Source organism: Xenopus tropicalis, chromosome 7, assembly GCF_000004195.4.
Source record: "Xenopus tropicalis strain Nigerian chromosome 7, UCB_Xtro_10.0, whole genome shotgun sequence".
Lineage (NCBI taxonomy): Eukaryota > Metazoa > Chordata > Amphibia > Anura > Pipidae > Xenopus > Xenopus tropicalis.
In genome coordinates, this window is record NC_030683.2 from 52,544,127 (window position 1) to 52,560,826 (window position 16,700).

At 37.1% G+C, this 16,700-nt stretch overlaps 1 protein-coding gene across 1 annotated transcript; it reads right to left on the minus strand.

The window, feature by feature from the left end:
- Positions 1-2,845: 2,845 nt before the first annotated feature.
- Positions 2,846-12,095, minus strand: lrit1 (leucine-rich repeat, immunoglobulin-like and transmembrane domains 1). Its single transcript, XM_002933904.5, has 5 exons — positions 11,853-12,095; positions 6,078-6,544; positions 5,667-5,972; positions 4,784-4,960; positions 2,846-4,699 (listed from the first exon to the last, which is right to left on the minus strand). Exons 1-5 carry the CDS (start codon positions 11,975-11,977, stop codon positions 3,924-3,926), a joined length of 1,851 nt encoding a protein of 616 aa, XP_002933950.2. The 5' UTR covers positions 11,978-12,095; the 3' UTR covers positions 2,846-3,923.
- Positions 12,096-16,700: the final 4,605 nt, after the last annotated feature.

Sequence of the window (16,700 nt, forward strand, 5' to 3'; positions counted from 1 at the left end):
ACAATTAACACTCCTGCAATGAAGACACGTAAGGATCTGACTCACTAGCAGATAAAAACTCTGATTGACTAGCAATCACAGTTTATATATAAAAGTCCCACAGTTTAACTCTGAACGGGATTAATAAATGTCAAGTTCAGTTCCATGCAGTTTGTTTCTTCTCAAGATCTCTTATACCCCAGGTAGGGTTATCTTCCCCCAAGTACCTCTCCTTGGAATTGGTAGCTGCTCCCATGGAGCAAGCACACACAGGGGCAAAACACTTTTTACAGGCAGCTCTGCAGTGCTGACACTCTCCACAGATGCACTGGTCACCTGGTCCATTAGATTGGAAGGGAGCAGAATGGGTTCTCCCTGCACAGTTGGAGCTCCAGGACTCTCCTTTGTGTTACTGGAAAGTCTCTTTCTCTGGCTGGGAGTTAAACATCTTATCCTTTATAGCCTCCGCTGGCCCATCCTGTAGATTATTTGCCTTTCTCATGGTCCTCCTTCTTTCTCATATGTTTCCTGGGGCTCCAAACAAAGCTCAGGCCTTTCCCCCACCTCCCAGCCAATCAGATTGCTCCTCTGCTTGTAGTCAAACTGGATGATGTCACAAGTGGAGGAATCAAAAGCAGAGGAGCTTGTTGGCAAACAGAACTGGAAAAAGATCACTCTTATCTCCTAAACACCCTTGAATCCTTCACATTTAAACATTTTTAAGCCACTCTGAAACATGGACTGGACAATTATTATATAGAAGACCTGAAGCAAGCTAATATATTTGCATTAAATTATAATGGTTAACTGGCACACTGTTAATAATGATGCTGAGCTGTGGAATACCCTTTAGTCCTGAGTGCTAATTGTGGTATGGCTGCACCCCCAAGGAACAGTTGATAAAAAAGAGACAATAGGTAATTACAAATTTACCAGCAATTACATTGCCAGTAGATTTGTAATACCAGCCCTGGCCTTGGCTAGTATTTTATCAGCTAGGTCAGTGAAATACCGGCCAGGTACAACCCTAACAATCAGTAGTTTGATCATAGCCAGGAATGCCTTGAGAGGTGTTCTAAAGGGTATTGCAGCAAGTAGACCCATGGCAGAGGGTGTCCCAAGATGTAAAAATGTGATTCATGGGTTGCAAAGGGCATGGAGCTTGTAGGGTTGAATGGGTGGGGTTTAAGAAAATAATGGGTGGGGGTTGGGCATAATAAGAAATGACTGGTGTGGGTCAGGGGCATGGTCATGCATGAATGGGACATTTTTTTCCCATTGTGCGCAGTTCTTCTTGTTGGCAGCGCACTGTTCCTAATGAGTGTTGGAAACATTTTTTTCAAATACAAGAAATTAAAGATTTTAAGGGAATTATTATACACTAATACCCTCAAATATAAAGATATTGAGCCATAGTTGAGTTCCTTGATAATATAAAAGGACAAGGTTGCAGGCCAAGTGCTTCTGAAAGCCAAGATGACTTCTAAATACACAACTTAAAAAAATGAATACTTTTACAGTTTACTTGGGACAGTTGTGTAATATCCATAATATATCCATAACAGCAATTCAGTTGCTTGTTTAAAAAAAAACAAAAAAACATGAAGATAAAAGAAGTATAAAGTATACACATTATAAAACTGTTAAATTACAAGGGAAAAGATGCCTGAAGCTGCAGCTGAAACAGCTAAGACAGATTCGAAAATTGACCTGCATTAACATTTCCTGTATTTATCTAGAGAATCATTTATGTACGCAAAGTGCAATTTTGAGCCCATTCGCCATGTGAATTCCACCTCATTGTGGGCAGAAAGGGGGTACTAATTTTAATACAATTGTGCAGCGCCCAGATATTTTTGGGCGTTGTTTTCATGTCTTCAGCATTTAAGTGACATGTGTGCCTTAAGCTTCTGCTCTGCAGTGATTGATGTGGGGTGATGTGGGAACCTTGTAGTTACTGCCTGGTCAGAAGGTGTAGCTCCAGGGTATCCCTCTTTTAATAGGTAGAGCAGCAACAGAAGGCAGGTAGGACTGAGAGACAGCATGCCCAACTACACAGACGTGTGAAGAGTGCATTTTTAAAGTACCTGTACCACCTTAATGAAAGTGGTTTTATGCACACCTTATTGTGGGAAAAGGTACAAGTTTCCCACTGTGATTGCGGTCATAAATAAGTTACCAGATTACTTCAAAATTCTGTGAGGTGTCCAATAAATACATGTTGTAGGGCAGCACTTATTGCATTTGAATTAAACTGCTATCGGTTCAGCCTTGCCAGCTGGATTATTTTAGACATGTCCCTGAATTTTTAAGTGATCTGATCACCCTATAAATGAGCCCTTACATACCTATGAAGAAAACAATATGGCCAAAATTCTTCTGTCTCCACATGTATATGTCTCAAATTATTAAAAAAAAATCCCATTTTCAGTATGACGTTTTCTATATGTGTCTTTATAATCTTTGTCTCACAATAGAATTAAAAGACTGTTTACCAACTGTTTAAACCAACAGTTTACTGTAATTATGTAATATGTGATAACAGGGGACATGCACCATATTATAAATTATTAGTACATTATAGTAATAGAAAATTCATGTGTTTACAATTCTAATTTGCTTTGCTTTTAATAATTATTGCAGTTTGGACTTGCCTTTCTCCATGATATTCAAGTATTAAATCACCTCATAAGAAATAAAAAGACTTCTTATATGACATACATGGTTTGTTCTTAATTTAGTTTTTGCAACAGATGATAGTTAATTTTTATTATAAATATGAAACCAATCATGAATGGAAAATCAGACCTTTCTATTCAGAGATTAAACAAGAGATTAAACGAGAAAAAGTAGAATTATAGTTAAATATGTGACTTTTTACATTTATTTTTGTTGAAATTGCAAATTTGACTCAATCCTACACTGTAGATAATACAAGTACATACATATGGTAACATTCGCCAAATGGGGGAACGAGATACAGTTCACACGATGAACTAAAATCAAGCAGAATCAGTTACAACTGTGAAAAGATAAAGACAAATGCACTTTTTACACCACCACTGTATGTTACACATTACTACACACAGGTTTTAGGCACAATTGAAAAACATTTTAATGATGTCTTTAATGATGTTTTGGGGGAATTTTTTGAAAGCAAATACACTTTTTAGAAGAACTTATTGATGTTGATAACTACAAACTGGTTTTCTTAATTGTTTTTGTAATATAACGGAGAATAGACCTATTGTTGGGTGACAGCAATATGCAACATAACATGTATAGCAATGGCAGAAAAAAATAACCAAATTGAATGTGCCAGGGGGAAGTACAGCATCTCCTTTAGCTCATATTGTGTTCAGCAGTAGATGTGCTAGCCCTTATTAGAGAAAGCAAAGTTTGTACTTAATTGATTCATTTCATTAAATGGCAATTTGTAAGGGAACCCAATGCAAGCCTGAAAAAGTCCTAAAAGTTTGAGATGGAGATGGATGAATAGAGAATGAATAAATAATAAATAAATCATTACATACAGTAAATGCATGCCCATATAAGATAATCACACCTCAGTGTTCCTTTTAAAACAAATCATTGGTAGATAACAGTTATTATTAATAGTAACAAAGTGAAAATCACAGTACATAATCTTCTCAAAATAATTCCAAATCAAAGCAAAAATAAAAACTTATTTGGAATTGTGGCAATGAATTGTTTATAACTTCTTTAAGGAGCATTTTAGGATGCACAATACACTCAACAATACTGCCTTGAACTTTAGCAAATATTTTACATAAAAAAGAAATGAAGGGTTAGGTAGGACTCTGGCAATGTTCAGCTTCATGAATGTGTACTGTGCTGGCACATTGTGGATTTCTTCAATTGATACAGTAACCAATACAGTCACAATGGTAATATTGCTGACCAAAGTTTGCATTCACCATTTATCAGCAAAAGAATTCATTGGCTTGTCCTGCTTTTGTTATTGCCTCGGAATCTACACTTGACCGTGGAGATAGAAGTCTGTTGGATTCATCTGGAGTATGCCTAGTTAGATATTCTCCATCAGCCCCCTTCGTTTTTGGAGTTACGGCAAGGCTTTCAAATGTGACATAAGAGTCTTGTATGTCCTTGGATCTCCTACCGAAGCCCTTCGTGCAACGTCTTTTTAAAGCCCCACAGCAGACCACCAAGGTTAGAGGGACTGCAATAACACAAGCCACACTGATGACTACCACATTAATAAGTTTTTGTGTCCCACCAGCACTGGCTGCTTCATCAGTGGAAAAGATGATACATTGTTCCTTTTTGGGTATTAACCCTTTTACTGAAACACAGGCAATATACTTAGTCTGGGGCATCAAACCATCAATTGTGATCTTTGTCTTGCCAGGCTCCACGCTAATCCTTCGCATATCTCGTTCTCCAAATATTGCATAGAGCACGCTAAATACAGTATTGTTTTTAGCAAGAGGAGCTTTCCATGCCAAAGAGACACTATGGTCTGTATCTCCAATAACTTTAACTCCTCTGACCAGACGCTCAGTCTCTGGCAGTGTTGTTGGCAAAAGTGGAATAATATTATTTGGATCCTTGCTGTCCGGCACCAAGCCTACTCCTGGGTTTGGATTAAAATGCTGAACTTCATTGCTGAGTACATCTTTACTGCTGTCTTTTCGGTATTGTTGGATGTTGGAGGTCACTACCGTGGGCAGAATAGTTCCTGTGGACATAGAAAACAATATTATTTATGCCATCAGAAATATCCTAATAAATTCCATAGCACACCTCTTTCCTTAACACATACCTTTATCATTTTGTTCATCTGTGGTGTTGGAGTCAGTGACCAAAACGGATATAAAAGCTTCTGTCATACCCACATTATTTTTGGCTTTACAAATATATTCTCCAGAATCTTTATAAGAGACATTAGGCACAGTTATCATTGACCAGCTCATTCCTTCACTTGAGATTTCCTGATGCACTTTAAAAGAAAATAAAATAATGCATATTATTGTACTTGTACTCATACTTTAGATTTGTAAAAAAACACATTTATATGTCTGATCATATGATACATATTTATTTACTAACATAGTTGCTAAACAGAATCAGTTCAGTTTAGTACGTTGATATATCAGTCACCAAATTGTTAATTCAGTAAGTTATCTTTAGGAACGGTACTTGGAAGTATGGCACTGGGGTTAGTTCAGACCCTGGCATAGAGCTTGGCTTCAGAATCCTAGGGCCTGCTAGTAAGAATTCTATATGTTAATGTCTAGCTGTAATGACTGATGCTAATACAATGCATTTGTATCTCAGCAATTTTTTATTTTACAAACATGTTTGACTTATGGGGCTTTATTTATCAGATTCCCAGAATGCAAGTGCTAGAGCACAAAGGGTTCAGACATTACAGCCTGCGCTTTGCACCTTGCTCTATATCCAGAGCATGGGTACAACATATTTTCTCAAACATTCACAATGGAAAGAATATGTCTTTGGCTTGAATCTGCAGGGAAGTGTCTACCACTTATAAGGTTTTAAAAAACTCCATGAATGAATAGAAATGTGGAATGTAGTTGCAGCTGCTTTATTCATTCCATTCTACTTTACAGAGAAATTTAAGAGCCAAACATTTTTGAAAATACATCCTGTATCTCTGTTATTCTCATGTTCCTATAGAATACCTGTTCCATTTATCTGAATCCCATCAGTTCTTCTCCAGCTAAGTTCAGGAACTGGGACACCCATAGTGCCGCATCGTAGTAAGACTGTACTACCAACCATGGTCTTCAGTTTTGCCGCAGATGCCTGAATAACTGGACTTTGACATTTCCTAAGCTCAACCTGGCTGAAGGGGATGCCAGACAGACTTTGAGGAGAAGCACACTGTAGCTGAGGTTCTATGAAGGCCACAGAAGGAGAATGGAAGTTGAGGAAATGGACCATTTCATATAAACTGCAATCACACTGCCAAGGATTATCTTGAAGGCCTTAAAAGAAAAAACATTTCAGTTGGATTGTTTATTTACTATATGTCATTTAAAAACTGCCCTATTAAAGAAACACAAGAAAATGCATCATTATACAGTTCTTACCCAGGATCACAGTAGAATAACCACTGGAGAAATATGAGGCTGAGTGAAGATTTAACCAAGACGCAATAAGTTCCTGAGGAAGTGTCATAAGTTTGTTGCTTGAGATGTCAAGATATGTAATGTTCTTCATAAAGCGTGCTGCATCTTTTGGTATGGCAGAAAGTTCATTATTGTGCAAATCAAGTAATCTCAGACGAGGAGTGTAGGTCAAAGATTCCCATGGGAAAGATGTAAGGTCATTGCCATCCAGCCTGAGCTCCTGCAGTTGGTGCAACCCTCGTAATGTAAGCATGCTCATGCTCTCCACAGAATTATAGGGCATCCACAGAAATTCCAGATTGGTGAGGAGACGGAAAGCTTCCCCTTGCACTTGGCGAATGGAGGTTTTCTCTATGCGAAGTTTGAAAGTATCTACTGGAATATTCACTGGCGTTAGTGTCATCTCAGGGTCATTACAAAGCACTTCTCTGTTATTAAAAAAAAAACAAAGAAAGGGTTTTGTTTATGTAAATTGTAAACCAGTATAAATATAATTTCCATTAATATAAAAATTACATTAAAGGACAATGAAAGGTTAATATCAATTAAAAGTAAGTCTAAAGGCATTCTTTTTAAGTACTTACTGCATATCTAAATTCCCAGATCCCTGCTTGCTTCTCTGAGATATGGTGCTGGCAGCCTACAGCAGTGTGAAGACTCCAGTGATATCACTGAAATCTCTCTCCCCTTCCTGTAGGTGCCAGCGGCAGCCTTCCTATTCTCTGAGCATGTGTGTAACTTGATTCTGTCTCCTGTTCTGAGCTACACATGCCCACCAGCCAATCAGAAGCGGATCTGGCAGAGGGGAGGGGGGGAGGGAATGAAACACATGTGCAGTATGAAGCAAGGAGGGAAAGGAAGGGAGAATACCTTTTTAGAGATGGCTGCCTGTTCTAGAAAATGTGAAGTAAGTGTGACTGAGTAAATATTTGATTAGGTGAGCCAAAAGTGTGGCGTTTTTACTAAACAATAGGAGGACTATTGGGCAATATGCTTTTTTAAATTTTGACTTGCATTCTCCTTTAAAATAATATTTAACTTTAAAATATAAATGTATCAGAACAGCAATTGATGGTAATATTTTCTCAATGCAGCACATCTTGAAAAGAAAATTGTTAGTAATATGCACATTTTATAGCTGAGATTTTCAAGGCACTGTCCCTTTGTATGATTTTTTTTTATGCCATGTGGTATGTCATTTTCTGTAAAGAAAGTGATGCACATGTTCTTCTTAGGAATTCAAATCAGGGGCCCACATGGCATTGAAATAATGGCACGGTGAAGGTGGTGGTTCACTAGAAATATTTTTCAAATAAATATAATGTCCCTAGACATTTTAGATGACAAAGGTCTCCTGTACAGCAACTTATAAATATATATTGTAAAAAAACTAACGGAATGCATATGAAAGCAAAAACTGGATAGAGAAGAAAGAAATGTAGATTGAATAACTAACTGATCTAGCTGACTGGCAATAAAAAAAACAATTTAAATAAAAGAAAAAATAATATCAATAACCAATAACATTCTCTGAGCGTAATATTTACTGAAAAACACTAGGTTATTACCAAAACAACAATGGTTAGTGGCTGCTCAAACTGAATTTATGTTTTAGGTGCTAGTAGTGATGTTTTACTAAAAAATGCAATTTTAAATATAAAATATGTTAATGGATTGTCACATATGTTCAAAAATAAGATGTGTTTTTAGTCTTTTTTTTAAATTAAATCAATTCCATGCCCAAAGCAGAGAATGTCAAGGGGACTATAAAGGATAAAAACATGCCACAAACACTATAAAAACCACATGAGCACATGGAGTACCTAAAAAATGTATAATATGTGCCTATTAACATAACATAAATACCTTCGGGACCTTTCCAAGGTTTCAGATCTCTGCTGGGAAAGGTTCAGTACTGACAAACTTATTTATCTCTTTCGTCACTTTAATTATATTAAAGCCAAATAGTTTTCTTTTTTGGCATTCTCTATCAAAAAGTTTCCCAACATTTTTTTAAGTTGCTTGTGTTGTAGCCAGAGGAATGATAAACAAGCTTAAGCTTTCCACCAACAGATCTAGGCTGTGAGCCAGTGCTACAGGGAGATTTACAATGCACTTGAGTAAAAAGCAATCACAATTAATAGCAATTTGTGCTGTGCTGTTCTGACCTGCTTCCCCACAGTCCCTGCTCACCTTGTAATTAAGAAATTCAATTTATGTCATCTATTAATGGGCAAAAAGTGTTTAAATTTACATTTGTGATGTTGCATGTGTCCAAAGTAAAGCAACCTTTCCCTTGTAAAAGGTAATAATAATGGACTTTAGTTTAGTGGACAGAGGTGCATGTTCCCCATTAAAAGCTGCCAGGAATTATATCAATGCAAAATATATTTCTCAGATTTTACATAAAAACAGGGGTTCTACTGTATTCTTATTTGTGATATTCATTTTCTATTTTTTAGTTAAGAAAAAGTATATCAAGGGCAGACTATTATTAAGTTGGTCCTTTGCAAAAATTATTCTACATATGCCATCACTCTTACATTGTTATGTTTCCTTTGTTCTAAAAAATATCCTTTCCCGCTTAGATTACTGCAATTTCCTACTAACCGGCCTCCCGGACTCCCACCTCTCTCCCCTGCAATCAATTTTAAACTCTGCTGCCAGGATCCTCCTGCTCTCTCCTAAGAGGGAACCTGTTCAGCCTCAATTAAACTCTCTTGCATGGTTGCCTGTTAAGCAAAGGATAGCTTACAAAATCCTTCTACTAAAATTCAAAGCCCTTCACTCCTCTGCTCCTCACTACATTTCTTCACTGGTCTCCCTGCATGTTCCTGGTCATCTCCTCCGCTCCTCTCAGAGCCTCCGTCTTTTTACACCATCCACATCCACTGCTCTCTCTCGTCTTAAACCTTTCTATCTCGCTGCTCCTTACCTCTGGAACTCTATCTCTGACCGGTTTGTGCATGTATGTTACCCAACCACTTAGATTGTAAGCTCTATGGGGCAGGGACCTCCTTCCTACTGTGTCTCATACCACACATATATATATATATATATATATTTATTGTATTTATTTATTATATCACTTGTCCTCCCTGTGTGTAATTTTGTATTCTGTAAGATTTTACAGCACTGCGTACCCTTGTGGCGCTTTATAAATAAAGTTATACATACATACATACAAATAGGAAAATGTGCAATTTATAATTTATGCACTTGTCATTTATACCCTGTCCGCTACCAATACCTAGGCTATTCTGGACATACAATAGAGTAAGACTATAAAATAGCCCTGTCCCAACCTAACCTTTGAACACTCTATAAAAGGAAAATCTGCCAAAGTTTATTTCTATATATTATAACATTAAATAAAGTATCATTTGACATAGTGAACAAAAGGGAATTTGATACATTTATGGTATACTGATTCTCTTATTTTATTGCATATATCACTGTAGTGTGTCCTTGCACAAGAACATTCTTTTTCTCTTAACATTGTATCTATTCTAAAGGTTTTTCCTGTTTCATCCAATCTACCCCATTGCATCCCTTCCTCACTTTTTTTCCTGTGTCTCCCTTCAGTTTATTAATTCTTCCAGCTCCTCCCCATCTTTAGCACCGCCAATCTGCTTCCCCTACTAGTTTCTTTATTTATTCCACTCTTGTTATTTCAGTCTCCATCTTTTGAGTTAATTCACTTATTTTTCCCACATGTATGTCCAAATTAATTAGTTCACTTTTGTTTCTCTTCCAAACCATTCAAATACAGAAATATCTGCATCACTCTGTACCCGATACATTCACTGGATAACCATTAGTACATCTACCCCTCCCACTCTTCTGTCACCAATGTTCCCTCTTATTCTTTCTCGGCTATATACGCAAAGAAATATTGTTGTGCACACATTTTAAACTTGTGTGAGCATTTTTAAAAACTATGTGCTCAGGTCAGAATAAATACATAACTTACATACAGTATTCACACAAAATTCTATATGCACACCACAATTAGTTGTGTGCGTTGGCCTCAAAATATGTATGCGCATGAACGAGCGCACAGCTTAGAGCATTGTCTGTTACTCTTCCTTTAAGAGAAATTATCTGCCCCACTTTTTCCCTTTCTCTAACCTGGTGCTTTTTTTCTCTGCTCCACTGAAAATAAAGTCAAACCTTTCTATGTAATGTACACCTTCTCTCACAAGCAATTACTTCCTCTGTATAAGGCACTTCTAATTCCTCGCTCTTTTCCAATTGCTTTAGCTTGGGATTTTCTCTTTCTAATTATGGAAGTTACCAGGAGCAGCAGTCTGTGTTTTGTAATGAAGAAATGTAGCTACGATCAATGTTTTAACTGTTTTACCTAGATAACGGTATATGGCGATTGCTGTTAATTTCATAAATGCACATTTTTTAATGTCTGGAAATGCATATTTAGTACCTTTGAGCAGGGGTTTTCAGATGTTTCCTATAAATAATATAAGGCACAAAGTTTTCAGTAACCACAGGAAAAAAGTTTGCTTTTAAACAAGTGACCAGACAACATAGAAAAAAAATAACTAATCTGCAAGTTAAAAAATAACTATTCTGCAAGTTAATTTATTGTACACTCTAGCCTAATGGGTTCAGTGCCATCATTAACATGAATACCTCCCCAAATTTTTTTTATATAGCGCAAATCTTTTAAAACACTTGGTGTAGTTTAGGTAGTCTAGACAGAGCTCCACATGGAGCTGACCCAACAGTTTTGAAAAATAAACAGGTGCAACCTTGGTATTTAGCAAAATACAAAATGGTCAAAGGGTAAACATGCCAAAAAGTTATTAGGAGCATGGCCATTTTCTTCTTTTACTGGTGTCATTGACTTGGCTACCTTCCAACATGTGGCCACAAATTATTATACACAAAAGCCTTAAGTGCCTATATACAGTATGTATCAATATGCTAAAGCAAAACTGAATATCTTCTGTCGGATCCAACAAAAATACTTTAATCAGAGGTCAAATAAGTATGCAAAATGGGAGACCACATTTTGGCAATAGTACACATCACCCCACAACTCATCAAGTATAATCCCCCTTTCTTTTATTGTTTCCTGTTCTTCCATATTTAAAAAGCAACAGTTATGAAAGTGGGTCATGTGAAAAGTATGTTCATGCATGCCCAGAGCTAGCAGAACTGCATTAAATTCAGATATGGGAAAAATCTCTTTGGATACAAACAGCTTAACCACTATTTTCCCCACTGTATCCCAAATAGATCATGAACTGACAGTGTGTATGTTGTTTAATAACAAAAGAAATGAACCTAAAGGCAGCTAAAGAAATACATTGAAATAAAATTCAGCACAAACCTCATGTTAAAAAAGAGGAAATGGTGCAATAATTAATATCAGTCCCTTTTTTGCTTGTAAAATGTATTTTAATTTCCAGTTAGCAGATGCTTTAAGAGAGAAACAAATATTTAATTGATGATTATTTACAGAATTATATTTCTGTCTCTTCTGCTAATGTTACTTATGCTGCATGAATGCAGTACAGACGGTTTTCCAACGCTTTCTCTGAAATCAGATTATAAACTACTCAGAAGTTAATCCTGTGGCACAGAAAGCAGCAGCACAAAGGAACTCAAGAAAAATCTAATATTTAATAAAATATAGACAAGACAACTAGGAACACATGGGGAGCTAACACAGTTCTGCATTGTACATAGATATAAGGTAGAAAATGACTATACCTGAGGTTACTGGGAGGGTCACTGCGAGAGTAAAAGGTACAGCTGCACTGAGAAGGGCACGAAAGGCAAAAAGAAAACAGATTCCCCAAACCTAGGTAGTAGAAGATGCCCAAGGAGATCCACATGGTGACCTAACCATGAGTTGGACCTTTGGGGACAGGATGATATTCTCTTGCAGGGCCTGGTCACATTTTCTTAAGATCTCTTCCGCTTCCAGTCACAGAGTGATGCTTTAGCTGCAGATCAGTCCTTCAGATAAAATAGGATGGACAAGGAGATTAGCGAGGGGACTGTTTATCTTCCTGTGATGGCCTATGGCTTCATGGGAAATCAGAAATGTATAGAAGCTACAGTAAATTAAAAATGAAAATGCATAAGAGGATTTTGTATTTTAAATATGTAAATCGCACATGCAGAAAATCCGCAATCAAGCAGAGTATCCAGAATAAGAAAAAGAAATGCTTATTTTATGCAAGTAAAGAGTAATTTGTATAATAACTAAAAATAAATCCTAAAGCAGCGTAAATGTAAAACCATGCTTCATTTTATATATCTATTATATATATATATATAATAGATATATATATATATAGCAGATTCTCTAATAGAACCCTCTTAGGAGGGGTGAGATAAATGGGGTAGTTGGAAAAATTAGGCCTCTGCTCCACCAACAAGGTTTAGAGTTGTGTAGTTCACCCAGTGATATCCACCAAGTGTAGGGACTCTAGTAGGAACTTTAGTGGGTAGGGAATTTTCTGTATAATCCCTTGGAGCACCCTTGAGGCAGCCTGAATATGTTCAGTTTACTGAGAATTAATTACTGAATATAAGTAGTTCAAGCAATAAAACAAATTAAAATAAGCTTACACAACAAAGACTAATTACCTTCATAAATTAACATTCTAGAATACCTAGGTATTATTATGTGAGGTCAGTTTTCATAAAAAAGTGACTGTTTAGTTAGTCACAGCACAAATGTAGTTTATTAAAAAAAATAATCAAACATGACTTACAGGGATGGATCAATCAGGGTAACCAAGGGTACATTAACCAATAAATCCTGACCACTGCTGGTTGTCTGATGGCACAAGTGTACTAAGTATAACCACAGCAACCCAAAGAATAGAGCAAAATAAATAAATTTTGTTTAAAAAACAATTCAAGGTTGCTTGATAGCTGACTTCTCTTGGCGTAAATAGTTATTACAGTTGTGTGGGCTATTGATACTGATCGTTTGCAGAGTATAAAAAGTATAAATTCATGGTGGTCTTAATTAAGGACTCTTATTGTCAAAAAATTTTGGTGAACTTGGTGGGGAAACAATTTTTATTTTGATGATAGGTGTCCTTTATGACAATGATTCTTTCATGTCTAAAAGATAGTGTTATGGGGCCTAGCACATTGCTATTATTTATTGAAATGAAACAAACTTTCAAGAAATATGAATTTGACTGACTGAAGTAACAGTCCCAATAAAGTTTTCAGATTGAACTCATCACTGAAACCATGCTTGGTTTCACTCAAATGAATAAGAGATGACATTTATTCCACAATAAATGAATCATACAATGGGCCCTTATACTGTACTAGGAGAGGGCTGGTCTGTGCCCTCCAATGGTGAGATCTGCACCTTAAGCTGTACTTTCTATCTGGCTCTAAGTACTCTCTGCATAAGCACTTAAGGAGTGCACTCTTCCGCCCTTTAGTACTATTGAACATCTGTCTGGGGTCTTTAGATATCCAGATTAACCTATAACACTATAGGGGTCATTTACAATGCAGGACACAGTGTGCAAAATGCAAAAAATGCTTCCATCGGGCTTTAGAGCACAGAGACCTACAGAGAACAGAGATCTACAGCTTGCCCCTTGGATGGATCACTGCCTATTTACAAAATAATTAAAATTTTTCTTTAAATCCAAAAACAAACTATTAGCTCAAAAAATAAGAAATATGAGGGCTGAGTCACTAAAGTGCGTTAAAACGTGCGATATTTATTGCATGCGTTAAAAATTTTATAGCGTCTTATTTTTTGTGTCTTAACGCACGATTCACTAGGATATTTGCGTTAATTTAGACACGATGTTGTTTGCGTTATTTAAGTTGCGAAGACTATATTCGTGCGGTATTTGACACAACGCACGCTAATTAACACAGCACGCTACTTGTTGCACGCTAATTAATGCACGTGCACTACTTATCGCGCACATGCCATATTAGCCATACACCCCATTACATTCGTAAAACTACCTTTTTTTTTAAAATGACCATTTCCCTGCAAACTGGAGGCTACATCACTCTAGGGCCAACACAGACTTGAATAAATCACACTGCAAAGTCCTTATTGTGTTGCCAAAAGCTCACGAACTGTACTTTTCTATAATTACCACCTGCTCCAAGTAAGTGTTAATTTTTGCATGGACTAATGCAATATTTAGCGTGTCTAAGTGTTTGTGAATCATGCGTTAGTATTATTTCTGCGCGCTAATTAACGCAATGTGATAAAATTAACACATGCGGTTGCGCGCTAATTAACGCACGCGATATGCGACTTAACGCACATGTAGCCGATATACGCATGAAAACGCGCGAGAATGCAAAGTCTCGCGTTTTCATGCGTATATCGGCTACATGTGCCTGCACCCGAGCGTATCTCATTCATTCCGGTGCAGGCACAAGTAGCAGGCGTAGGGCTGAATTTTCGGCAAGCGTTTTTCCGCTTGCCGAAAAAATCAGCCCTACGCCTGGTGTGGCATCAGCCTAAAGGTGCATCTTCTCCAAGCCTAGCACAGCACTATTTCCCCACCAGCAATACAGTGGAGCACAGTAAGAGACTGGTGAAAAAAAGCCTCACAGCTTTATACAATAAGCCAGTCAGAATTCAGGGAGTGAGCATTCTTTGCATGGTGGCTTATCATGATAAACACCTGGGCCAGACAGTCTTTGGTTATTTCAGGGGCTACCAGAATTTTTAAAATTTATATTATGATATGGTTGGTAAAGGCAGTCTGCTTGCTTTATGTATTACATAGCACATACATCGCATAGATAAGCTTTGCATTAACATTTTTGACATTCCACATTCAAGTCTTTTTGCCCTCCCAACACACACGTGATTGCATTGTAAAATGTAAAAGGCAGTTGATCATTTGGATTATTTTATTTAGACTAATACTGCCACAATTTACTTACCACCCATAGACATGGAAAACGTTCAGTGCTGTAAAGAAACCAGTATGAAAAAATGTCATCAAGTCCATTATCTCCTTTTATTATTTTATTTACGTAAATATGCAGTAACTGCCCAAGTAAAGACATGCATGGGAATGCTTTGCTGATATATCAAAACTGTAGAAAATGTAACCAATCAAGTGTTCAGCAGTGATGGCTGCTTAATGCAGGTGAGCAGGTGAGATAAAAGAAGCAGAAGTAGCAGAATAAAAGCAGTGGGTGAATTTAATAAGTACTAGGGCTCTATTTATTATGAGCTGGAAAGGAGAAAAGCTGGATAAGAGCAAAGGCCAATTAGAAGGGGATTACTGGAAATAGTGTTAGAAGCCATATGTAAGAAGTGCATGGATTCAGGTATTTGCTATTGTCAGCATGCTATATACCCTCTCTCTCTCTCTTTCTCTATCCCTTGTTATCTCTCTCTCCCCTACAAGCTTATAAATATTAAAATCCTCTAGTCACAAGATTTTCCTTATAAACCTGACACTATATGACTAGCCTTCTTTTGTTAATCTTTAATTTGTGTAGTTTCCTTACACCTCCAGAAAAAAATACCTAAAGCTGTAACAACTGATCTTAAATTATTTAAAGGGGACCTGTCACCCTAAGAAATAATTCCAAATGTATTTCTATCATTTTAGTTGAGCAAAATAAACTTAACTTACACTATATAAATCATATAAATCTTGTTTTCATCAGTCTTGAAATTACATAATCACAGCAAGCAGGCAGGTGCCATTTTGTGGACACTGTTATAAAGGCAAGCTTTGCATCATGCCAAAATCTTGTTTATGTGATCGAATAGAGGGCCAGATGTCCATGCCCATGCCAATGCACTGGATACACAATTAGATGGTGAGGAGGGAAGGGGAAAAGTGAGAATTGCAGTGACATCTAGGAAGTGCTGAATAGAAAGTTTTTGTCTGCCTCGCCTCTACCCAGAAAAAGCCATTGTAGATCTAGGCTAGTTTCCCGAAGGACTTCCTTGATGCCTTTTTATCCACTTATCTCTTGGCCCATTCTCCTTCATGAACTACCATCATATTTTTTCCATTAAAGGACATGTAAAGCCTACATTTGCCTACAATGTATATCAGTTGGGCATGTCTCCCCACCCAAATGGCATTATTTGTACTACATATATCCCCTCCGCTTGCCAGCACCATCACATTTTCTTAAACCAAATAGCAGCCTTCACCCGGTGGCCATTTTTCCTCTGATACATAATCAGTTACATTTAAATCTGCAAACAGCATACACACACACACAGACCCTTATTCAGCATACATTTCATCAAGAATACAGGGCTCACACAGGCAGAACTGTCTGATCAAAGTTCTGCTTTGTTTGAGCTGAGCTCAAGAGAGGAGGTTAGGGAAAAAAACTAAAGCAGACAGCTAGAGCTGAGTTTCTATGGGAACCAGCAATGCCATCTCTTCACTGGCTGCTAGACTGGGGGGTGTGTTTAGTAATCTGAGCTTAGAACAAATGAGCATGTCTGGCAAGCCAGAAATCAAAGTAAATTCCCAAGAGAGGGGCTGAGTGGGTTACAGGAGCAGAAGGAAATCTAAGTGATTAAGGGGATGTTGCAGCCTTACTATTAACCTCTGGATAAAA

Coding starts and splice junctions, on each gene's coding strand:
- lrit1 (XM_002933904.5), bottom strand. CDS start 11,977: ATGTGGATCTCCTTGGGCATCTTCTACTACCTAGGTTTGGGGAATCTG. Junction 5,973..6,077: donor TTATTCTACTGTGATCCTGG/GTAAGAACTGTA, acceptor TTTTCTTTTAAG/GCCTTCAAGATAATCCTTGG. Junction 4,961..5,666: donor GATTCAGATAAATGGAACAG/GTATTCTATAGG, acceptor TTTCTTTTAAAG/TGCATCAGGAAATCTCAAGT.